Below are 26,248 nucleotides of genomic sequence, written 5' to 3' on the forward strand. Positions count from 1 at the left end.
CAAGCATAAAATTCCATTGAAAGCAAGATGACTTGTGTGGACCTAATTTTATATATATAAAGTTTTCCTCTTAACAGCTTATTTGAATAACAGAACAAAAAGTAAATAAAACTTTCCCTTAACTAATTGAGAGTTAACTTGATAACCCTTCACTCTAAGATGTTTTATGTTTTTTATAGAAAAATATGGAGACATGACCCCTATCCAGGATATATTTTGGAATAGTAAATCTCAGTTGTAATAAGATGTAATTACTATTTCTGTTGTTTATTCACTTTAGCACTAAATAAATTAGACATAAATTTTCTCTTTTCTTGCTTCTTTGGAACTAATGTCTCTTGGTTCCACTCTTTACCTCTGATTAGCCTTTCTCAATCCATGTGTGAAGTGTCCTTCCTCTTCCCCGGCTTAGTAGTCACTGTCACAGAGACTTTAATTACCAGTGTGACTGCAGCTCCCAGCTGGCTAGCTCTAATGCAGCGGATCTCAACCTGTGGGTCGCGACCCTGGCGGGCCGTCGAATGACCAAAACACAGGGGTCGCCTAAAGCCATTGGAAAATACATATTTCCAATGGCTTTAGCCGCTGAGAAGCCGCGCTACCGTCTGCAGCAGCGCTATTCAGCTTGAACGCACGCCGTTATGGACCTGCATTCCAAACTGAATGCCTGTGGTCATGCACAGACATGATTGCATCATCCCTCCGGGGCCTAAGGGGTGGGGAAGCGGGGGAAGGGGGTGGGGGAACACGTTCCACAGTCCATAGCAGTGTGGTTGTTCGTCCATAGCACATTACGTGTGTCTGGCGCTTGCTGACGTCATCAGTGGGCGGGTGCAGCAAGCGCCAGAGGACAGAAGCCTAGGAAGTGGAGAGGCAAGAGGCGGAGGGCCAAGAGAGCCTGCGAGACAGCCTGCTGGTGTAAAAAAGGTTAATAATGTAAAAACAGTACACACACCATACACACAATACTATGTAAGTGTAAGGTGCTTTATGTAATCATTACACAGTACACAAAGCACCATACATTTACACAGTGTGAACTACATCGGTCTTATACTATAAGAGACCACTATACGATGTAGTTCACACTGTTCCCCAATGTATAATTATCTCCCATATCTCCCACTATTTTCCCATATTCTGAATGAAGAAACTGCTGAAATCAGTGGTTTCAGGCATTGAATCCGCCTCCTATTGATTTCATTGGGAGTGCTGCGGATTTTGTGGAAGAGAGCTCCCGAGAATCTCAGGTTACCACACAATCCGCCGCAGCCTCCTTTTGATTTCAATAAGAGGTGGAGAAATGACAGTTTCCGACACATTTCTTCCTCTCCTATTCAAGTCAATGGGAGGCCGCAGCAGATTCCGCTCAAATATAGAGCATGTTGCTTAATTTTTTTCATGCTAGAACTTTTCCTAGAGCAGAAAAATTCCAAAGGTGGAGTCCACCACCCCCAGTAGACTGAAAGAGGCCTCACACTGAGGAATCTGCTGTGCGGGATTCTGCAGTGTAAAAGATCTGCCTCCTATAGAAGTCCCCGTACAGGGGATCTCTCTTCTGCGGAATCCACGGGTCTCCCATTAAAGTAAATGAGATGTGGATTCCACTGCAGAAACCGCTGCTTTATAGTGTGAAAGAGCCCTGAAAGACACCATGCTGTGCAGAAACTGCAGTGTATCCTATGATGTAGTTCACACTGTTCTATATAGAAAACTTGCCACTAATCTGGAAAAAACAGATCCATTAGTTAAGCAGCTATTTACAGAATGGTAGCCCCAATACACTAGGTAAGGAGGTCCATTAGTAATAAATATTTCTCAATATATAATTAAATATTGTTTTTGTGATTAATCACTATGTTTAAATTATGTTTGATTTGTAGCAATGAGAATACATAATGCGCATCAGGTATTTACATTCCGAATTATAACTGTAGCAAATTACATTTATGAAGTAGCCACCAAAATTATTTTTTGGTTTGGGGTCACTGCAACATGAGGAACTGTATTGTGGGGTCACGGCATTAGAAAGGTTGAGAACCACTGCTCTAATGCATGCCTCTCTCTTCAGCTCCAGCTGTTGATTTTCTGTTGGCTTTTCCATATGTACCTAGATATTCCACAAACATCTTAAACTTAAAATATCTAATCCAAACCCATTACTTTCCCACAGTTCTTTCTTCTGTTATTCCCAGCTCACTGAAAGATAACTCTTTTAGCCCACTAATCTTAAACTGAGTCATCCTAGACTCCTCTTCCTACTTTGTCTTCTCCAATCAGCCATCTTTCCCCTTTGAATAAGGCCTCCCCACTCCAAATCTCAACTCTAACCTTTCCTTTTCATCACTATTGCCAGTACTTTAGTCTGCTTTTATCCCATGTCTCCCTCAATTCCCATCATTTCTAAGCTACTTGTTGCTAGCTTATCTTTGTCATTATCATTCCTCTCCTTGAAATTTTTTAACAGTTCGTATAGCCTTTAATAAAATGTCAATTTTTAACATGGGAAATAATATTCTATATTCTCTAACCTCTGCAGATGTGTTCAACCACATCCCACTAAAGCTTTTCTCCTCCCCTGTGTGTTCCAATTTGTTGACTATTTTTGTTTACATGATTTTGCCATGCTTTTTGCTCTGCACTATATCCACTGGGGATAAAAGGATGACTGTGATATGCTCCCTGACTCCCCTAGGAGTTTATAATCCATTACAGAATATAATCATATAAAAGGTCATTATATTACAATCTGTTAGACACAGTGATGGAGATAGTCACAGGACAATTTAAGAGCACTTAACCTCACCCAGCTAAGGAAAAAAGGCAATGTTTTTGTATATGAAGAGGGTATGAAATGAGTTTTAAGGAATGAATAAGTCTTAGCTATATGAAAAGAAGAAATAAAGATAAGGGAATTCCAGAAAAAGGGATAGCATGAGCAGAAGCATGCTAATATGAGACAGTATGGATTCAATGATGCTTAAAGTCAAAGCAAGAATTGGTAATAGATGAAGTCAAAGAGAAATGATTAGATCATGAAAAGTCTTATGTACTCTGTTAAGAAACTTGAACTTTATATGTTATGTGCTGTCGTAATTGTGGTGTATAAGCAAAGCAGTGATAATGTCAGATTTGTGTATTTGGAATACAATTCCAACAGTTTCAAGGAGGATGCATTGGGAAGACAAAAGTGAAAACAGACCTACTAAGAGGCTATTTCCTTCAACCAGGCAAGGAATGACGGCAATCTCAACTAAAGTAGTAGACAAAGAAAAGGAAATACGAGGATCAACTAGAGAAATGATTGTTATCTAAGTTCAATAAACCTGCATATTTATGGAATATGAAAAGTAAAGGGAAAAGAGAAGTAAAAAAATTATTCCAATGGCCTCACCTGTGGTGGCGCAGTGGGATAAAGCGTCGACCTGGAACACTGAAGGTGCCGGTTCAAAACCTTGGGCTTGCCTGGTCAAGGCACATATGGGAGTTGATGCTTCCTGCTCCTCCCCCTCCTCTCTCTCTCTCTCTCTCTCTCTCTCTCTCTCTCTCTCTCCCCTCTCTCTAAAAATCAATAAATAAAATATTTTTTTAAAATTTGAAAAAAAATTATTCCTGTTGTGCAACAGGATGGATGGTAATATCATTTTCTGAGACCAAAAAAGAATGTTAGGGAGCTTTTAGATCATTGTTTGCCAATCTACCCCAACATAAATAGCTAACAAGTAACAGAGTTGGGCTTTGAATCCATATCCAACTCAAAAGCTAATGCTGGTAACCTATGCTAACCCACATCCCTTGAGCCTAAAGAAAGCTGAGAGAAGTCATACCTCATAACTGGAAGTTATTTTAACAGAGTGGGAGACAAGAATTCTGTTGTGATAAGGCATGGGAGTTGAGTAGATTAATTGAGGAAAACATGCTGATTAGAACAGTAGTTGACAATAATGGAAGAGGGAAATGACAAAAGACAAGTTGAAGAGCATGTATACCTTACTAAAAGTCAAGCTGAAGAAGAAGACAGTGAATTTTCATTATGTTAATGGTGATGATGAAGATAATAGCTAACGATTATGGAACACTTTCTATATGACCAGTGTACTTATGTGCTTTGCTATATTAATGAACCATCACAACACCCCATGAGGTAGATGCAGTCGTTATCCTCATTCTACAGATAAGAAAACTAAGGCACAAAATGGTTAAGTATCTTGCTCAAGAGCGAAGCTAATAGTAGTGTTAGAGACTACATGTAAATTTAGGCAATCTATCTCCACATCGTATTCTCTTAGCCACAGTGCCTCTCAACATGTAATGATACCATTTGCACAAATGTGTAATTTTTTCCAGCAGTAGTCAATGGAGAATATAAATGTACAGGGGGATTTAATGAATTAAAAAAAAAAAGGTACCACAACAATCAGACTATCAGCTATTGGATTTTGCCTCTGAAAGGAATAAAAGAAGTCAAAGGAGTTGAAGATTGAAAGCGATTAGGAACTTGAGGAGGCCTATGAAATTAAAAGCAATATTGATAGGAAAGAAATCCTGAAAGAATTCTCTCTCAAGAGAGAAACTTAATCTTAGAGTGAGATATTAAATTCTGTCATTTCTGAGGCAGACCGGAAGCCCAGGCACCTCACTTCATAGCCCTCTGCTCAAGTACTGTACTGTACTGCCTCTCATAGCAGTAGAGAAGTCATAAACATAACCAACAGAAAAATTTAAATAATACAATTATTTGAAATTGACAAAGTAATGGTAAAAGAATTATGAAGGAATAAAACTTTAGCAAGGAGATACATCAAGAAGCAAATGTATAACTTTTGGCTTAGAGAAGTAACCACTAGAAGAACTAAAAACGAAAATTGTTTTATAAAGTAGTTGCCTCTAAGGAATGGTACTGGGCTTTTCATTATAAGTCTGTTAGTACTGTTGTGCATATACAGTTCTTTTTTCTTTTAGTGAATATAGATTGCAGAAGCTAAGTCTAATGAAAAATTGGTCTTACTTTCATTGAAAATACTATGATGACATAAGTAATATTTTAATCTACAATAATTATAAGAAAGATTATCACCCATGGATCAGAACTATTGAGGAACCCCAGAAAGAAAGCAAAAAGAAAATGTTTGGTCAAGATATTATTACAAATGAATGCTTTAATCTATCCCTCCACTCCAAAAACATGGCAATTGTAGAACACATATGTATGTGCTTATAATTATGTGTATGTATGTGTGAAAGGTGTGCATTAGCATGTTCAAAACAAAATAAATATCTTCAAGAGAGAAAAAAGAATACAACAGCAATTGTAGGAGATCCAGGCCTAGACACAGCCAGTGGTTACCAGGAGTTGTATGTTTTCAAGGTGAAAGGAAACAAAGCTTTTCAACTGGACCCACTCATGAAAGGAAAGTGGAAGAAAATGCCGTAGATAGATTGATAAAATCTTTTATAATATGAACAAATTTGTATCTTCTTTGTGTGATGTATTTTATAAAACCAATATTAAAAAATGAATGTTTTAAGGAAGTGTGTCCAGAGAGCTTACCAGAAATGGATGGGAAGAGTAAAAAGTGAAAAAAATACCAGGAATAGTAAGAGTATGAAAATAGAAAACTAGAAAAGGAAATGGGAGATAGTTTGTCATTGACAAAGGATTGAAAAATAAGTTGAAGAATTGGAAAAAACTGGTCTTAAAAATCTTGATTGCAGGTTATTTTTCTTTCTGGCATTTGAACTGTTGAAGTCCCAGAAATTATCTGGTTTTATGCCATGAAGTTTATAAAGATCATTACCTGGATATATAATGGATCAACCTTGGGCTAAAAATTACTACCATCTTAAGAGGTTCTAATTGCCTTTGAAATTAATGTGTACAAATGATGTATCAAATCATTCTCTTGTAGGGACCTTCAGGTATTGAGGGAGAATCTGGTCTGCAAGGCGAGCCAGGTGCAAAGGTAACAACCTTCCTTGACAGTAAAATGGGGGGGGGCTCTAAACTTTTACCTCTGAATCCCCTACATTGGACACATTTTGGCAAAACCATCTTGAAGTGGGTGAAGGACAGAAGATAAAAATGGAGAGTGTTCTCAAATGATCCAGAAAATATTTTTGCCAGAAAAATATTATCTGTGTATGTGTATAAAGATTTATATATATGAGAGAGGATATAAATAATAAAGCTAATGGGCAAAATATCAATAAATTAATCTGTAAAAAAGGAAAAAAATGGCAAGTGTTTCAGAACACCAGTCCTCATGATATGTCCTCCAAAAATATTGAACGTGAAGTTTTAATGGAAAAGAGTTTTTTCTTCCCCTTTGTTTCTTCAGGGAGATGCTGGACCTGCAGGCAGTGCTGGAGTTGCTGGGGAACCAGGGTTACGGGTAAGTATCTACTAGAAACCATTTTGATAAATCACACACATGTTTCAGAGACACAAAACTTAGCCTAAAGACTTCAAAAACTGCATAATAAACCTTTCTAGTGCATTATAGAAAATGTGTATCTGTATTGCATAATTTTATAATTTTAAAGCTGCGTGCCAAACTCTGTTCACATTGTGATTTAGTAATATTTAGAGTCCTGACTTCATACATACTTCTCCACAGTCACATGTACTCTGCAGAACCCCTGCCAATCACGTGGAGTCACTGAGATTGTCATTAATGTTAGCATTAGGAAGAAATTCACAAATACTAGTGATCAACTTTCAGGATCCTGACATAACAAGACAGACAAAAGATTGAAATGTAATTTATGTTTAAAAAAGAAAGAAAAAGAAAATAACTAGTCATGCAAGGTCATTCAAGGAAATAACAGTGAATAGTTGTAACTAGATATTTTACAGAAGTTATTCTAATAGAGACAGCCTTTAATTTGACCTGTGGTTTTTTCCCCAAGATAACAGTGCCCTAGATAATTTTGAGACATTTGTTTACGGAAAGCCAAAGTTAGGAGATATATTTTGCATCCAGTTCCTTTTATGTTTTCCCCTTTATTTTGCAGGGGATGGGGCAGGCAGTGTGGGATCAGAGTAATGCAAGTGTCAGGAAGAGTGGGACAGCCGTGAAGACACAGTGATTAATTTATTTTTAAATAGTTCAGGTAGCAAGAGAGCCAGTTGCTATATTAGCTTTACAAAGCATGGCTCTACATGCTTATAAGTTCTGTATCTATTAAACAGCTTCTTGATGTACCAGGGTCTCATTGTTTCTCCTCTGTAAAGGTGAAAATACAGACACTAAAAATCAGGTACACTGAATTCAACTGAATTAGTTGTATCAATTCATGTCAATTTAGTACAGCAAAGTAGTATAATTTTATGAAGTGTGGTGTTTACAGTTCTTGAACTCAGAAACAGAAGTCTAACTGTATAAATTTCCAAAGCTACCAAATGGATATATATATTACCTTTTATAATCTAAAGGTTATTGATATCCCGAGACCAGAATTTACAACACTATGACTCCTTAAATCATCTTTAGAGCTATTCCAGGAAAATTAAATCATGCTAATTATACTGTCAAATACTTCTTATAAATAATGAAGTAGGAATAAATGTACACAAATGCTATTTTATATAGGTACCAGAAGCAAAAAATAAATAAAATAAAATTATTTAGCAAAATAATAGATCTGACTGTTTCTGCTACAAAATAGGGAGAACCAGGAGCTCCTGGGGAAGACGGACTCCACGGGAAAGATGGGCTAAAGGTAAATTATACTTTTAATATTATGTATAAGGTAGAGGTTTTGTGAAATCTTTAAAATACCGTACAGAGTGGGGAGAAAGTTGGCTTACAATTGTGAGTTCATGAAACACAGAGTTTATTCTTATATTATTATTTATTAATTATTGTATTATTTTCTATGCAAACAGCTATAAACCTGCTTTTGCCTCACCCTTCATATAACTGTTTTTATGTTCTAAACAAAAATCTGCTTATTATGTGGCATAATTATTTTGCTATTTTCCCTTCCTTAAAAGTTTTACTGGGTTACAGGGGAATCCAGGAGGAAGGGGACTTCCCGGAGAGGATGGAGAAAATGGAGAAACAGGCTTAGCAGGGGCTGCAGGGCCCTTGGGTGGGCCAGGTCTAATGGGTCCTCCGGTGAGTACTGCTGAATTCATTTTTAAATATTCAGTGAACTCAGTACCCTGTGTGTACACACAGACACAAGCACCCTTTCTGAGCCCCTGATATGTGCATTGAGTAACTGGAGATGTAGAACTGTAGCTTGACAGAGTGACAAACCAGAGTGATTATCAACCTACCTAACATCCAAGGTAGAAAGAAAACTTTCCACGTGTCACACAGCCATTGAACTCTTTATACTTGCACTCTATTGAAATATAATTAACATATAACATGTAAGTTTAAGGTGTACAATACAATGATTTTCTATATGTGTATATGTTGCTAAATGATTACCATAATAAGGTTAGTTAACATATTCATCACCAAACATAGTTACCCTTTTGTGTGTGTAGTGGTAATTTTTAAGATTTTCTCAGTTACTTTCAACTATACAATACAGTATTATTATACAACATAGTCACCGTGCTGTACATTAGATCCACAGAACTTATTCATCTTATAACTAGAAGTTTATACCCCCTGCCTCCACTCATTTCCCCCATCTCCCTGCCTCCAGCAACCACTAGTCTACTCTGTTTCTACGAATTCAGTTTCTTTAGCTAACACATGTACATGAGATCATACAGTATTTGTCTTTAACTTATTTCAACAGCATAATGCCTTCAAGGTTTATCCATGTTGTTGCAAATGCCAAAATTTTCTTCTTTTCATGGCTGAATAATATTCCATTCTATCTATAAACCATCTATGTGTGTGTTTATACCATACAATTTTTAATATTGATTATATATCTGCACTCTTGATTCATTTCCATTGATCTATTTCTGTTTAATGCCAGTACCATTGCTGTTTTGATTAATATAGTTTTATATTGATATAGTTTGAAAATAGGAATATGATGTCTTCAGCTTTGTTCTCTCTCAAAACTGTTTTGGCTTTTGGAAGTCTCTTGTGGTTCCATGCAAATTTTAAGAATTTTTTCTTCCATTTCTGTAAAAAAAAATGCTCTTGGAATATTAATAGGGACTGTATTGAATCTATAGATGCTTTGGGTAGTATGAACATTTTAACAATATCATATTCTTTATGAAGAGGATATCTCTTTACATTTATTTGTGTCTTCTTCCAATTCTTTCATCATCGTCTTATAGTTGTCTGTGTATAAATTTTCACCTCCTTGGTTATATTGATTTTAAGTATTTTATTGTTTTTGATGCTGTTTTAAATGAGGTCTTATTTTTTTCATTGTTAGTGTGTAGAAATGTGATGGAGTTTTTTAGCTTGATATTTTTATCCTGAAATTTTACCAAAATTATTTATTAATTTTAACAGTTTTTGTATTGAAGACTTAAAGGTTTTCTATATTTAAGATTATGTCATCTGCAAACAGAGATAGTTTTGCTTCTTCCTTTCTGATTCGGGTATCTTTTACTTTTTTTTTTCATGCCTAACTTCTCTGGTTAGGAGTTCTAATACATGTTGAATAGGAGTGATGAGAGTGGAACCCTTGTCTTGTTCCTAATCTTGGAAGAAAAGCTTTTAGCCTTTCAGCTTTGACTATGAGTTAGCTATAGGGTTGTCATATTTGGCCTTTATTATACTGAAATGTATTTCTTCTATACCAAATTTAAGAGTTCTTATATGAAGGGTCATTGACTTTCGTCAAGTGCTTTTTCTACATCTATTGATTATGTGGTTTTATCTTTAATTTTATGAATATGATGTATCACATTGATTTATTTGTGGATGTTGAATCATCCTTTCATACCTGAAATAAATCCCACTTTATCATGATATATAATCCTTGTAATGCAAAATTGACCCTGAACAATATGGGAGTAAGGGCACTGATTGCCCCCGTACCCCATGCAGTCCAAAATTCACATATAACTTTTGACACTTCTAAAATTTAACTACAATTCCTCAATATCCATAGAAGATTTATTTCAGTACCCACACACACACATTTTAAGATGCTCAAGTACCTTATATAAAAAGACATAGAAAAATATATAGTCAGCCCTCCACATCCATGGATTCCCAACCATGCATATTGTATTTTTGATCTATGGTTGGATGACTCCATGGATGCAAAACCAGGGATACAGAGGGCCAACTGTATATACATATTTTAAAATCCACACATAAGTGGACCCAAGCAGTTCAAACCACTGTATTTCACAGGTCAACTGTATTATTGAATCAGGTCTGCTAATATTTTGTTGAAGATTTTTTCATCTATTATCAGGGATATTGCCCTGCAGTTTTTTTCTTGTTGTTTATTTAGTTTTAGTATGAAGGCCTCAGAAAATAAGCTGAGGTGTATTTCTGCCTCTTCAAACTTTTGAAAGAGTTTGGGAAAGATTAGCATTAATTATTCTTTAAATGTTTGTTAGAATTCATTAGTAAAGCCTGAGATTTTCTTTGTGGAAAGGTTTTCATTACTGATTTAATCTCTTTACATGTCTATTCATATTTTCTTTTTCTTCATGGTTCAGTCTTAGTAGGTAGTGTAATTTCAGGAATTTATCCAATTTTTTCTAGATTATCCAATTTGTCATAATCCTTTGTCTTTCTGTGGTATCATTTATAATGCCTCCTCTTTCATTTCTAACTTTGAGTTTTCTATCTTTCTTTTCTTCATAAGTCTAGCTAAAGGTTTATCAATTTTGTTTATGATTTTGAAAAACCAACTCTTAGTTTTGTTAATCTTTTCTGTTATTTTCCTATTCTCAATTTTACTAATTTCTGTTCTAATCTTAATAATTTCTTTCCATCTGCTAACTTTGATCTGAGGTTGTTTTTCTTTTTCTACTTTCTTGGGTTATAAAGCTAGGTTGTTTATCTTTCCCTTTTTAAAATAGGCATTTATAACTATTAGTTCCTTGCTTAGAACTGCTTTTGCTGCATCCCATAAGTTTTGGTATGATGTGTTTCACTTTTGTTTGAAGATATTTTTTTAATTTCCATATTAATTTCTTCCTTGATCCACTGGTTGTTCAGAATGTTTTTAAATTCCAAGTATTTATGAGTTTTACAGTGTTCCTCCTGTCATTGATTTTTAGTTTCATACCACTATGGTCATAAAAGATACTTGATACAATTTCAATCTTCCTGAATTTGTTCAACCTTATTTTGTGACTCAATATACAGGGGTGGGCAAAAGGAGGTTCATAGTTGTGAATATGCGAAACACAGAGTTTGTTCTTTTATTAATATTTTATTAATCATTGTATTCTTTTCCATATGAGCAACTATAAATCTACTTTTTCCCACCCCTGTATGATCTGTCCTTGAAAATGTTCCATGTAGACTTGAAAATAATGTATATTCTACTGCTGTTGAAAGGAATATTTTGCACACATATGTTAGGTTTACTTGGTCCATAGTGTTGTTCAAATCCACTGTTGTTAAAATTTATTTATTCCTTCTCTCTCTGGAAAATCTAGCCATTGCAGAAAGGGGTATTAAAGTACCCAAATGTTAGTACATTGCTCTTTATTTCTCTTTTTATTTCTGTTAGTAATTTCTTTATATATTATATTTAGATGCTCTAATATTTGGTGCATAAATATTTACAATTATTCTATAGTATTCATTAATCAACTTCTTTATCATTATATAATGACCTTGTTTGTTTCTTTTGACTATTTTTAGCTTAAAGCATATTTTTCTGATACATATAATTATCCCTGCTTTCTTTTGGTTACCATTTGTTTAAAATATTTTTTTCATACCTTCACTATCAATATTTGTGCATCTTTAAGTCTTAAGTGAGCTTCTTGTGGGCAGCATATTGTTGGGTCTTTTTTGTTTTGTTGTTATTGTTATTTTTTATCCATTCACCCATTCTCTGACTTTTGACTGAATAATTTTTATCCATTTACAATTAAAGTAATGATTGATAAGTTATGGCTTTGTATCGTTATTTTAATTGTTTCCTCACTGTTTTCTAGGTCATTTCTTTCTTGCTTCCTCTCTTGCTATCATCTTTTTTAATTTTATGAATTTTTTTAGCAGTGTGCCTTGAACCCTTTTTAATTTTACGCATCTACTAGGTATTTTTTCTTTGTGGTTCTCATAAAATATTTTATAATTATAACATCCTATTTTAAGCTAATAACAATTTCAATAGCATGCAAAAACTTTATACTTTTACTTCTTCCTTCCTCCTTCACATTTTAGATTATTAATATTACAGTTTACATCTTTTTATTTTATGTATCCAGTAACAAATTATTGTAGTTATAGTTACTTTTAATACACTTGTATTTTAACTTTTTAACTAGGGTTGTAAGTTATTTTCACACCACCATTACAATATTAGAGAATACAGTTTTGACTATATATTTATCTTTACCTATTAGTTTTATACATTCATATGTTTGACATTAACTATATTCTTTTATTTCAGTGGGGAAAAAGTCCTTTAGCATTTCACGTAAGGCAGGTTTAATGGTGATGAACTCTTCAGTTTTTGTTTGTTTGGAAAGTCTTTATCACTCCTCCATGCTTGAAAGAGAGCTTTAATGGATATAGTATTTTTTAACAGCTTTTTTTTTTCTTTAAATATTTTGAAGTTTTTAACTGTGTCCTGGCCTGCATATTTTCTGCTGAGAAACCTACTTATAATTTTCTGGGGGCTCTCTTGTATATAACAAGTAACTTATCTCTTGCTGCTCTCAAAATTCTCTATATCTGATTGTTGTCTATTTAATTTTAGTGTGTCTCAAAGTAAGCCTTCTCAGGTTCAATCTATTTGGGGTCCTTTGGGCCTCAAGAATCTAGATGTCCACTTCTCTCACAGGACTGGGACATTTTCTGACATTATATCTTCACACAGACTTTCTGCCTCTTTCTTTTTCTCTTCTCCTTCTGGTATTCCCACAATGCATATATTATTTCATCAAGTACTATCTCGTAAGTACTATAAGCTTCCTTTACTCTTTTTTTTTTTTTTTGTATTTTTTGTTTTATTTCTTTTTCTTTCTTTACCATTACTTTTTTATTTTAGTTTAGTTTAGTTTTTTTTTCCTTTGAATAATTTCAAATAACTTATGTTTCTGGTTCACTGGTTTTTAAAATGCTGCTTGTTCAAGTCTATTGTTGAATTTCTTCACATTCTGGGGGAAAGGGTGGGGTAGAACCAAATATTAAAGAAACCCTGTTTTGCTGGGCATGCCTACTGCACTCTGGTTTGAAGGAAAAGATTCCTAGCTGGGTTCTGCAGTTACCTGTGGCAGGGTGAGCTCTCAGGTTGTGTCTCCTGGAAGAGCAATATCACTGGTTGAACTCTGCAATCGGACAAAGTCTCATATTGCTCTTTCTAACTGAATGGAGTCAATGACTGTACTCCATGTTCAGGTAGAGTTACAAGCTGACTTCACAGTTTGACGGAGCCACAAACTGTGCCCCAAGTTTGAGCAGAGTCACGGGCTTGCCTCATGGTCATTTAGGCCACTGACTGTGCCCTGTGTTAGGCAAGATTGCTTACCAGGCTCTCTAGTCAAATGGGGCCTCCAGAGATATATATTGCAATTTGTTGGGGCTATAGACTTTTTATGCTCTGTGGCTGGCTTGGGTCACTGCCTGGGCTTCTTTGTTGGCTGGGACCACAGGCTATGCCCTGCAGTTGGACAGTGTCACTGGCTGTGTTCCCTGTGTTTAGTAATTGGACAGGGTTGTAGACTTAACTCTGCTGTTGGCTAGTCTCCATGGCCAAGTGGTATTGTAGGATGCCCAGGGTCACTGTTCATATTCCCTGGTTATAAGGGGCAGAGGTTATTGGTGGTCAGGGCTTCTGTCTTGGCTCTCACCTGCATAGGGATGTAATATCAACTCCATAGCTACCCTAGTTCTCTGGCCCTCAGTCTGGTCTAGGAGAACAGAATTCTATGCCTACCTTTTAAGCAGGGTTGCAAATATTATTTTCTGCCCAGATAGTGCCATATGATGAGCTCCACAGCAGGTACATCTCCAAGGTTGGGATCTCAAACTGCCAGCCAAGCTCCCTGACTATGAAGGATAACTAGCTCAACTCTGCTGATGAGTAAACTCTCTAGAATCTCTTCTTGAGTGTTGCTGCAGATAGAAATGCAATTTATCGAGATCTCAGTACTAGTCATCATAACCCCATTTCTCTTTGTATTTGTTTGTTCCCCAGCGGTCAAGTTCCCAGATTCTACCAGTGATCCTCATGAGATGATGCCTGAATGGGCCATTCTGGAAGCATCCCACAACATTAGGGTTGCTGATTGTCTACTTTGGGTCTCTGTTTCCCACTGGAGAAATGATAGGCCAGGGTGTGGCTGTGTGAGCCTGAGGGAAGGGCAGTGCAATTGAAGTGAAACATCCCCCTCCCCCTTCTGACATGGTGCTTCTCAATCTGTGTTACAGGAGGGTGCTTTGGACTTACCCCCAAGTTCTGGGTTTATTTTGTATATGCATGGCTGCCAAATGGCCTTCCAAGGGGGGCAGGGCTGAAGCTGGAATGACTATGTCACTCTCCTGATGGTGTCACCTCAGCTATAGAACTTCTGACATAAAGCATTTGAAGGGGAATATTTTGTGCTGCCTCATACTTTATTTAAGTGAATATTTCTGACTTTTATTCTTAGAACTGACATTATTTCTACAGAATAATATTCTAGCTCCAAGATGAAATAAATCTTGCAAGCATAGTTTCTCAATAACTCATCTGAAATTATAATATTACTTCAAAGAAAATGCTAAATGTCATATTGAACAAATTCTCGTACCTCAGGGCAGATGGAAGATGTAGATAAATAATGAGAACAGCTTCTCTTTTGCTTAAATGCTTCATTTATGATATTCATTACATTCTTCCCAATAAAGCCTCTCTGATCATTTTACTGTTTTACTTGACTATTCTCTTTTACTTGTCTCATATCTTTAAACATGGGTTCTTCCCAAGATTATTCTCTCTTTACTTCTGTAAGTATTATTGCCTTTGAAGATATTCTCATATTTTGGGAGTCATCACTTGTAACCCTGCCATAAAGTGATTTCTATTTCCTCTGGACCCTAGCAGTCTTATTTAGCCTTTTAAAGATTGTAAGTAAATTCTAAAGCCTGTGGGTTTTTTCCTCCAGAGAGATAATAGCTCTTCAAAAGAAGAAACTCTGTCTTTACTTCTTCCTATAAACCATATGGCCAGTACTTTTGTGCTCCGGATTCTACATGCTGCTTAGTAAAAACTGAGGAAGTAATCATGAGTAAACCAACCATGCAAGTGGACTGAAAAACAAAGTAGTCATTTGCAAAATTTGTAGTTTTCACACCTTTTGTGTAATTCTCTTCCTCTGGCTTCTAACATCCAGATCACTGACTGCCCTATCAATGATAGTTCTTGACCCAGTCATCTCAATTAGGTTTCCAAGAACTTAGAAAAAACTCTATCTAGAATAATACAAGTTTACTTTACCATAAGTAAAGCTCAAATTGGCCATCTCACCATTTATATCATTTACTCTGATTATTTCAGCAACAATTAAAATGATAGATATATAATTGTACCATCATATTTCAAAGGGACATTTAAAGATTGAGGATGAACCATAAGTGTCACCTGGTTTTGAGTACCACCCCAGTTTTTCAGAAATGATAAAGTGCCTATTTCTCCTCTGTCTTGCCCTCCCAATCCTGGAAAACTATGATGGGTGTTCCTCTACATCAAATACAAGGCATTAGGATTTCCCCCTCCAAAAAAAATTACTTTAAACACCATTCGTCCAGATACCGAGCAATATAATTTAGGTTCCTTTCAATAAACTATAAATGCTTTATTACTCTCCATTTTACAAATGAAAAAAATGCATAGAGGTAACCAGCCTTGGGCTTATATTTTTCCTTGCTAGGGTTCTTGATAGTTTTTTGTTGTTGTTGTTGTTTTCTGAAGTGAGAAGTGTGGAGGCAGAGAGACAGACTCCCGTATGTACCCAACCAGGATCCACCCAGCATGCCCACCAGGGGGCAATGCTCTGCCCATCTGGAGCATTGCTCCGTTGCGACAGAAGTCATTCTAGTGCCGAGGCAAAAGCCATGGAGCCATCCTCAGCACCCTGGCCAACTTTGCTCCAATGGAGCCTTGGCTGTGGGAGGGGAAGAGAGAGACAGAGAGGAAAGAGAGGGGGAGGGGTGCAGAAGCAGATAGGTGCTTTGCCTGTGTGCCCTGCTTGGGAATCAAACCCAGGACTTCCACATACCAGGCCACGTTCTACCGCTGAGCCAACCGGCCAGGGCTTTGTCTTTTTTTAGAGTACACATTAGGGCTGGACTCACAGAGAAGTGAAGTGACAAGTGCAGAGAAAATGTGATTATCCTCCTGAATATTCTTATCAAATTTGTTTTTATACAAGAAAATCATTAACAGTACTTTATCATGGATTTTTTTTTTCAGTCCACTAGCCTAGTACCCTAGCAGAAACCTAAAAGTTGGTAATGAGGAGAACACACTTTAGAAGAAGAAAGGCCTAATTATGCCACAGAATAACATGGCCAGAAACCCCAGGTAGGGATTATAAGCATGATAGTTGGTGATGAGCAGAGCAGAGATGAAAAAGGGGCTCAAAACAAAGCATGGAAAAATGATGAACACAAATTTCATCTGCTTCATATTTTTTCCCAGGAACAGTCTTGCCTTGTTCACATCTTCAGTGCCTTTTTTTAGTAACAACACATGTGTGTTTCCTTTTTATTCTTTTTGTTGTTCTCCTTGGAATTTTAAATGCCTTTCAGCTCATAAACTCAGTAAAAATACCATGGCATATTTTTTTCAAAAGAGTTTTATTATCCACAGAAGTATTGCTAAATCAGGCAGCCTGATGTTGGATTTATTTTTGTACTTTTAAAAACTTTTCTTTAGACAGTGTCACAAAAATGCTACCTTAAATTCTTAAAAATTAAACAAGAAAGTGAGAATAAAATTAAACTTTTGTAAGTAACTAGCCTTCTTATTAGTAAGTAAGATCTGGGTTAGAAAATAAGGCAAGGAAATCATCAGTAACAAATACCCAAATCCAAGGTATAGGTTCTTTGAACAGAGGGGAAAAAAATGTATATTTTATGCTTGAATTCTGTGGTAAGAACTTCAGTTGCTTCAAGGCATAACTCAGTATGAGAAAAAATTTTGGAAGAATTTGACAGTAACATCTGCCTGACTTATGGTCTGTCATCCATTTCTAAAAAGAAAAACTTATCTCTGTGGTATCAAAGATCTAAACAGATTTGAAGCTATGAACTCCAAAATTCAATGTATAAAAATAAAATTGTCTTGTATTATTTCTTTAGGACAAAACTTGGTTGAATTTATTTAAGTGTGACTTTTTCTATCTGTTTATGGAAATATGATATTAGGTAGAGGTGGCTATATAGAGAGAAGATGAAACAAATAAAGCACACTTTTCTAAGCTTTTTCAACAGGATCTTTAAAGTAAAATTAGAAAGATGAATTGATATAAAAGATGGATCTTTTATAAAATAGTTATAAAAGAATAGTAAGGTATGTATATATGACTCTTTTTTTCTGAGACTGTTTCCTTGAAAACCCTGAAAAATAATCAGTTTGGAAATATGAGGTTCATGTCATAAAGGAGTGAAGGATAATCTAAATCTTTAACTTCTTAAAGAGTCTTATGACCTAGTCTTAGACTTGTTTGTTTTGAGCAATTGTGCCATAAAAAAACTCAGAAATAGAAATAACCCTGCAATGACCATATGCAGGAATTGTTCAAACCCCTGTTCTGCCACTAAAGGGCTGTATAGGGTTAATTATCCTTTAGTTTTTCAATTTACTCATTATTAAGTATAATAATGGAGTTAGAACTATGTAGAGCCTCCCAAAATAATGTGTCACGAAGGATACTGAATGGGCTCCTGTTCTTTCTATTCCTACTTGAGTCCTAAAAGATCCTTGAATATATATTTAATGTATTAGCTTCTGTTTAGGCTTTCTTTGGAAGAAAACATCCTACAGTTTTACAGAAGCAGATGTTTCCAAAGTTGTATTAACCTTATAGACTATAACTGTATTAAATATATGTTTATTAATTAATTCAACAAAGTTTATGAATATCTTGTATGAACCAAGAACTCAGCTAAGCATTGGGAATACACAGAGGAACGACATTAGCAAAATCTTGATCTCAGATTTTACAATATTGTGGAGAACTTTAACAATAAACAGGATCATTGCAGGTGGTGATAAATGCAATGATAGAAATAAACAAAGTGATAAAAAGGAACAACTAGTTAAAGGAAGAGAAGACTATCTCCACTAGGGCAGTGAGAGAAGCCTTCTCTGGATAAAGAAAAATTAATTCGAGACCTGAAAAATAAAAAGGAACCAGTCATGCTAAGAACTTTGGGAGATCCTTCAAGGTTGATGGAATAGAAAGAGCTAAGATATGGAGGTGAGAATGATCTAGATATTTTTGTAAAAACTAAAAGGAAGTTATTACACTGCAGCATAGTAAATAGTAAAAAGTTGTTTAAGATAAGCATGAAGGAATAGACAGGCAGTAGATCATGAAGGACTTTATAAACCGTGATAAGAAGTTTGGATTTTATTCAGTGTAGTGAGATGCCATTGAAAGGATTCAAGCAGAAGAGGAACCATAGTCTTTGAAGGGAATCACTCTATAACTTCTAAATTTTGTTTAATAATAGCTAGTCTCATTGGTTGTCTAAAAAAACAAAATAAATTCCAGAAATAAATGGAACAAAGTTAATTTGAATTGCAAAACCATGTTATGTACCAAGACAATTTAATGAGGAAAAGAATGGTCTTTTCAACAAATGGTGCTGCAACAACTGGTTACTTGCATGCAGAAGAATAAAGTTTGACCCTTCCTGCACACAAAAATTAATCCAAAACTGGTCACAGACCTAAGTGTATGAACTAAAATGATGAATGTCTTGGAAGAAAACATAGGAAATAAATCTTTATGACCTTAAATTCTGCAAAGTTTCCTTGGACAACACGAAAAGTACAAGTGAGAAAAGAAAAAAATAGACATTTTATACTTCATTGAAATTAATAGTATTATTCAAAGAGCACCATCAAGGCAGTGAAAAGACTCCCATGGAATGGGATAAAATATTTTCAAATCACATTTTTAAAGGGACTTATATCCAGAATATATAAAGAACTCTTACAACTCAGTAACAAAAAGACAGATAACCAAATTGAAAAATGAGCAAAGTATTTAAACAGATATTTCTCCAAAAAAGATATACAGTTAGCCAACAAGCACACAAAACAATACTCAACATTATTCATTATTATAAAAATGTAAATAAAACCACAATAAGTTCCACTTATATCCACTAGTACGGTTATTTGAAATTAAAAACAAAAACAAAAACTTACAAGTGTTGATGAGGATGTAAAGAAACTGGAACCCTTATACATCATTGGTAGGATGTAGAATGGTGCAACTAGTTTATAAATCAGTTTGGCAGTTTCTCAAAATGTTAAATGGACTTACATATGACCCAGCTATTCTACTGCTAGGTATATACCCACAAGATTGAAAACAGGGTTCAAACAAAAACTTGTACATGAATGTTCATAGCAACATTATTTATGAAAGCCAAATAGTGGAAACAACCTAAATGATTTTTAACAGCTGAGTCAATAAATGTTTATTAATAAATGTAGTATGCCTATAGAATGGACTGTTATTTGGCACTATAAAGGAATGATATATTGACACATGCTACAACATTAATAAACCTTGAAAACACTATGCCTGCTGAAAGAAGCCAGTGATAAAAGACCATATATTATAAGAAATATCCCAAAAAGGCAAATCTATAGAGGTGAAAAGTGGTTACGTAGGGCTAGGGGGTATCTGGAGGAAATGGGAAGTGACTGCTTATGGGTACTGGGTCTCTTTTTGGGGTGATAAAAATGTTCTAAAATTGATTGTGGTGATGGTTGAAGAACTCTGTGGATATGTTAACAACTATTGATTGTACACTTTAAATGGATTCATAATATGGTACATGTATTATCTTTCAATAAAATAGTTTAAAAAAGATGTGATGTGTTACTTGTAAGACAGTAGAGCTACTCTCACAAAGATTAAAATAATTAATGGGAAATCCCAACTTCTTTCTCTTTTTTTAATTTATTTTTATTTATTATTTAATTTTTTATTTTTTTGTATTTTTCCAAAGCTGGAAACGGGGAGGCAGTCAGACAAATTCTCACACGTGCCCGACCAGGATCCACCCAGCATGCCCACCAGAGGGCGATGCTCTGCCCATCTGGAGCATTGCTCTGCTGCAACCAGAGCCATTCTAGCACCTGAGGCAGAGGCAATGGAGCCATCCTCGGCGCCCGGGCCCACTTTGCTCCAATGGAGCCCTGGCTGCAGGAGGGGAAGAGAGAGACAGAGAGGAAGGAGAGGGGGACGGGTGGAGAAGCAGATGGGTGCTTCTCCTGTGTGCCCTGGCCAGGAATCGAACCTGGGACTCCTGCATGCCAGACCGGCACTCTACCACTGAGCCAACCGGCCAGGGCTAACCAACTTCTTTCTCTATTGTATGAGTAGGCTGAACGCCAAGCCACCTATTCTCTTTCAATTTGACAGTGAAAGAAATTCTCATTTTTGTAATTATTGAAGAAATTTGTTAAGATATGCACTTTGGAGAAAATGTTGCTATTTTTCCGGTCTGCCCTGCAAACCTCTAAATACACAAATTGGTTGCAGCTATGTTAACTTTTAAAAATCAACATTTTATAGCAAAATATTATTTATGTATTTCAGAATAGGTACTAAAATAAACCAGCCTAACATCAGTGGAAGTTTAATACCCTCTCAAAAAAAAATAAAAAAACAACCTATTTTAGAAGACGGAAGAAAATATCAACAAAAGAACCAGGGGAGACCCTTCTGATAATGACAGGACAAAATGCAGTGCAGAACACAGGCAACCCCTTTTCTCACACAGAGTGAATTCTTCAAGTATGGGCAAAAGTTTTCCTGTGCAAAAGTTCTCAGTAGATCCATTATTGAGCTCTTTAGTATAAATCTAGTCCTTTCTAGGCTTTACATCCATCATCTCATTTAATTTTGTAACCCATTAAAGAAGTAGAATTAGACCCCTTTTATATAACAGGGGATTGAGGCCTTTAGAAGTTAAATAATCTACCAATGATCATATCGCTGTTAGGTGGCAGAGCCAGAATATGAAACTGAAGCAGTCTGACTTTTAAAATCTCACACCATTAATCTCTGTGACAGTTAGTGAGCCTCTTTTTAAAAGTTTATATCAGCCACAAAGAAGTCTCAGGTTAGTGCAACAATAATTTCAACCTCTGGATGCAGCTAGAACTACATACAGCGATAAAATTTAACCTCTTTGGCCTCTAAATTTAGTGACTCTCTGAGACTAGGAGAGCATTCGTTCAGGAGCATAGGGCATGAGTCATTTCCTTAGGTATCTGTTTATTCGTTCAACAAATATTTATCAGGAGCCTACATTGCACAGTGGTAAACCACAATTTATTTCTTGTCTACAGCATTTTTGCAGTTTGTGAAGCTTTGGAACACAAGTTTGATATTTCCATTTCCAACTGATGCAAGGAATGCTGTGACTAATTATTAGCCATTTGAGAACTTGCAACCTGGTTTACTGTGGATCTCATTAAAGCCTAATTATTGTTGACCTGCAAATTCACATGACATCTAAAATATTTTATTTAATTTTTATTTAAAATAAAAGTGTATATTGTCTACTTTTGTCTAAGCAAAGTAGATTGAAGTGAAAATATTATTTTAAATAGTTTATTGACTATCTCTGTTTCCTCTACCCTGCAAACCTCAAAATACACAAATGGGTTGAAGCCATGTTAACTTTTAAAAACCAACAATTTGTAGCAAAATATTACTTACGTATTCAGAACAGGTACTAAAATAAATCAGCCTAACATCAGTGGAAGTTTAATATCCCCTCAAAAAAAAAAATAGAAAAACAACCTATCTTTGAAGACGGAGGAAAATATCAACAAAAGAACCAGGGGAGAACCTTGGGTTTTTTGTTTATTTTCTTCCCTTCCACCACCTACAGATCAAAGAGTATCTAATCCTCTAGTCCAATGAAATTTTAAGTTCTCCTTGACTAGAATTAGATATATGTTTTAACCTTATACATTTAACGAGATGTTGAACCTACAATACCTCATAAAAATGCTTCAATGGATACATTTGGATTTACTTTAATTATATTTTTGCTAATTAAAATGGGTATACTGAAATCAAGTAATTTTCTTTCTCTGTTAAATTTAATAACTGTTTAATTTTGTCTATCTTGACCAGTCTTTATAATGTGACTTTTACTCACTAGTAACAAATGTGCCTCTAAGTCATCATGACCTCTTTTTAAAGAATTACACAAACAAAATATTGTGGAAAAGTAACTCTCATTTTTAACGTAGTTTTCAATTCAGTGATTATGTGATATAAGTATTTAAACATTCCATTTAGTACTTTCTTTAACACTTTATTTCCTTTTTTTATATTAAATATTCAGGGACCTGAAGGAATTTTTGGAATTTTGGGACAAAGAGGTCGTCCAGGAAAAAAGGTAATTTTTTTAAACATCATTTTATGCTGGTTTTCTTTCCTCTGAGGTGCCCAGAGCCCTATGAATGCTGTAGTGCCTAGAATGCTGTAGTGTTTTTACTTGCACTATATATAAAGTAATAAAGAACTATAAATTTACCTTAAAAAGAGACATTTGTATAAATTAATATTCCTCTAAGCGGTACTTATCACCTTAATTATTTGAAAGCAAATTTTCCACTTTGTAGTTTCTAAAAAGATTTTTGCCTTTCCTTCTCCTGTTTGCCAAAAATTCTTTAGTAGACCATAAGCCAGAAAAGAGACAAAAGAAAAATGCTATACCATTTGTGCTATTTAGTAACAAATCAGTAAAATGTTTCAGAGAAAGGAATACCATTGGAATTATTTCTGGTTTAGTAATGTGTTTTTTAATTGAAAAGGTTAATAATTGATTTTATTTTTTCCATTTATTAACTAAGAAACATAAATAATTTGCTCCTTTTATACTTTATTTAAAAGTGACCTATTTGTGAAATTTTAGTACATCATAATTAAAAATCCATCTTTATATGGGTTCAGTAATTTATTCAAGTATTGGTAAGACATAGAAATAATTTTTCCACTGTACTTCATCAGTTCTAAATATTTCTATTGTAATTAATTTCAAATCACACTGTATTATAGTTCCCCACATCCAATTTGATCATTTCTACTAATATACATCTAGTCCATCTTTCTCATAATTTGGGGGCCGTATAAGGGATAATAAAAGATAGCAATGAATAAGTTGAATTTTAGTTGCTGTCTTGCTCATGAAAATTAGTCTCTTTTAGCATACATGATTTTACACCTAAAATCAACATTAGAAGTGGGACAGTGCAGGTCCTTAGAACAACCTTTAACCCTTAGAAAAGCCTGTAAATTATTATGAATACTAAAATTTTTTTCACTGGCTATGATCACAGTTTACTTTATCTTTGTGTGTACTTGAACGTTGATAATAGAACAGGTTGGTTCCCACATTCAGAAAATGATTTGTGCCCTGGCCGGTTGGCTCAGCAGTAGAGCGTCGGCCTAGCGTGCGGAGGACCCGGGTTCGATTCCCGGCCAGGGCACACAGGAGAAGCGCCCATTTGCTTCTCCACCCCTCCGCCACGCTTTCCTCTCTGTCTCTCTCTTCCCCTCCCGCAGCCAAGGCTCCATTGGAGCAAAGATGGCCCCGGCGCTGGGGATGGCTCAGAGCCTCTGCCTCAGGCGCTAGAGTGGCTCTGGTCGCAACATGGCGACGCCCAGGATGGGCAGAGCATCGCCCCCTGGTGGGCAGAGCGTCGCCCCTGGTGGGCGTGCCGGGTGAATCCCGGTCGGGCGCATGCGGGAGTCTGTCTGACTGTCTCTCCCTGTTTCCAGCTTCAGAAAAATTAAAAAAAAAAAAAAAAAAAAAAAAGAAAGAAAGAAAATGATTTGTGTTTTTTATGTTTTTTAAGAGCAGCTATACTTTGGTGCTAGAAAATGTGATCAGTCGGCCTGATGGGAGACAGAAGATAATTGGTTTTTAGAAGGATATAAAATGATATGGAACTGTTACAGATTTTTAAAGGCAATCTCTAAACCAATGAGTGGTCATCCTGAATGTACAGAACTGCACACTAGAGCCTTTGCATTAAACAGCTCTTTGTGGCCTTGAAGTTCTCTGTTGAAACAGGCTCCTTAACAGCACCTGTTTTATCATGATCATAATACATGTATGTATGTGTGTATGCATGCATACATAATACATACATAAATTTCAAAATAAAAAGTTTGGTTGTTTATAACTCAACATTAGCACCAAATCTTCCCTGCTTGTTTGACCAAAATAATTTTTAAATTATTTTTCCAAAACTACTTTTAATTATATTTTTAAGATAACCTATTTGGTGATGGTATGGTATTATTATCAGTTACTATAAAGTTACTATTTATTAGAACTTTGCTTACAGAGTATCATCTGGAGTCATTCATATATGATATAGTTAATTCATCAAAGTATAAATTTGTTTTTCCTTACTTCTTTCTCTTATTAATGGCATTCACAGGGTGACAAAGGACAAGTAGGACCCACAGGAGAAACTGGAAGCAGGGGTGCTCCTGGACAAACTGGGGAAAGTGGCCCTAAGGGGGCCAGAGGAACCAGAGGTGCCGTGGTTAGTATTTGATTTGCTTCCAGAACTAAGTTCACTGTGGATGGAAAAGAAATGTATCCATGTCCTTAAAGCTTCAGCCCTTGATTAATTTTACAGAGAAAGCAATAGTTCCATTGAAAATAATCTACCTCCATGGGATGTGGAGAATAGTAAGCATTCCACAGTACTTAAATGGCTTAGTGGTTTCTGGACATGAAAAGGGAAAGGGGAAAATATTTTAAAAAGGAAATAAAATATGAAATGAGGTTTTAAAATATCAGATTATAACTCTCAACCTAAGTAGGAAAGTTTGTATGCCTTGCATTTAAAATTACAATTTAATATCTGTATAAAACTCTGATGTCATGCCTGACAAATTGCTTTGAAAATTAGGTTTACTTGAAAATGGATTTTCTTTATAAGTTTGGGTTCCATGTGCTTATCTAGAGATAATTTTTCTAACTGCTGTGAAAAATCTCCATAACACCTAATAACATTTAATCTTTTGCATTAGCTTAACATAATGTTGGAAACAAGAATAGCATAATACTTCTGACCTTTAAAAGCACATTTATATAGAGGTTGGCAAAAGTAGGCTTACAGTTTGTATAGCAAATAATATAGGAACGAATAGTACAAGAATAAATTTTGTGTTTTGTGTACTCACAACTGTAAACCTACTTTTGCCACATTCAGTATTGCTAATATATTGGGACCTATTCAGAAAGTTACAGCATAAGAGGCAAATACTTAAAAGATTATATAGTTTAGTCTTTTCACTGTCTCATAAGCTTTTTAACAAATGGATGTGTATTTCCTAATCTTTATTTAATGTCACAAAAGCTCAACTTTTCATAAGGCCTTCTGGAGAACATTTTATAACTCCTCTGTTCAAGGAAGGTTTGCCTCTGCTCACTTTAAGTATCCCATCCCTTATTGCCATCTCACTACTCCAGGCCCGTTTACTTCCTTTTTTTAAAAATACTAATATTCCTCTGTCTTGGAATTCTGTATTCAAAAACATTATAAATGTGATTAATTTTTAATAAATGTAAGAATTAATTTATCCAGAGTCTGGCCTCCAAAGTACACTTCTCTTTCAGATTTTCACTATAAAGAATATTCACTTTTTAAATTTTGACACATTCCCAAACTACCTTCTGGAGAGGTTTCTCCAAATTTACACTTTTATCACCAGTACTTCATATTGATCCTTTTCATGTTTGACAGTTTGACAAATGAAAAAGTGTGTTTTATTTTTTGTTTCTATTTACATTTCCCTGATTGCAGCTAAGTAGTTTGTATTATTTTTCTCTGGAAATTGCCTATTCATATGCACTGTGCGTGTTTTTCTATTATTATGTTGTTGTCTTACTGATTTGCAATA

General features: G+C 35.3%; 1 protein-coding gene across 1 annotated transcript in view; it reads left to right on the forward strand.

Moving 5' to 3' along the window:
* Positions 1 to 26,248, forward strand: part of COL24A1 (collagen type XXIV alpha 1 chain) — a 367,011-nt gene that overhangs the window by 258,463 nt on the left and 82,300 nt on the right. The window contains exons 35-40 of the mRNA XM_066264956.1: positions 5,910 to 5,963; positions 6,339 to 6,392; positions 7,669 to 7,722; positions 8,013 to 8,120; positions 22,668 to 22,721; positions 24,775 to 24,882. Of these exons, the coding sequence (XP_066121053.1) occupies positions 5,910 to 5,963; positions 6,339 to 6,392; positions 7,669 to 7,722; positions 8,013 to 8,120; positions 22,668 to 22,721; positions 24,775 to 24,882 (432 nt within the window). The remainder of the gene's footprint in view (positions 1 to 5,909; positions 5,964 to 6,338; positions 6,393 to 7,668; positions 7,723 to 8,012; positions 8,121 to 22,667; positions 22,722 to 24,774; positions 24,883 to 26,248) is intronic.

The sequence above is a fragment of the Saccopteryx bilineata genome, chromosome 3 (assembly GCF_036850765.1).
Source record: "Saccopteryx bilineata isolate mSacBil1 chromosome 3, mSacBil1_pri_phased_curated, whole genome shotgun sequence".
Lineage (NCBI taxonomy): Eukaryota > Metazoa > Chordata > Mammalia > Chiroptera > Emballonuridae > Saccopteryx > Saccopteryx bilineata.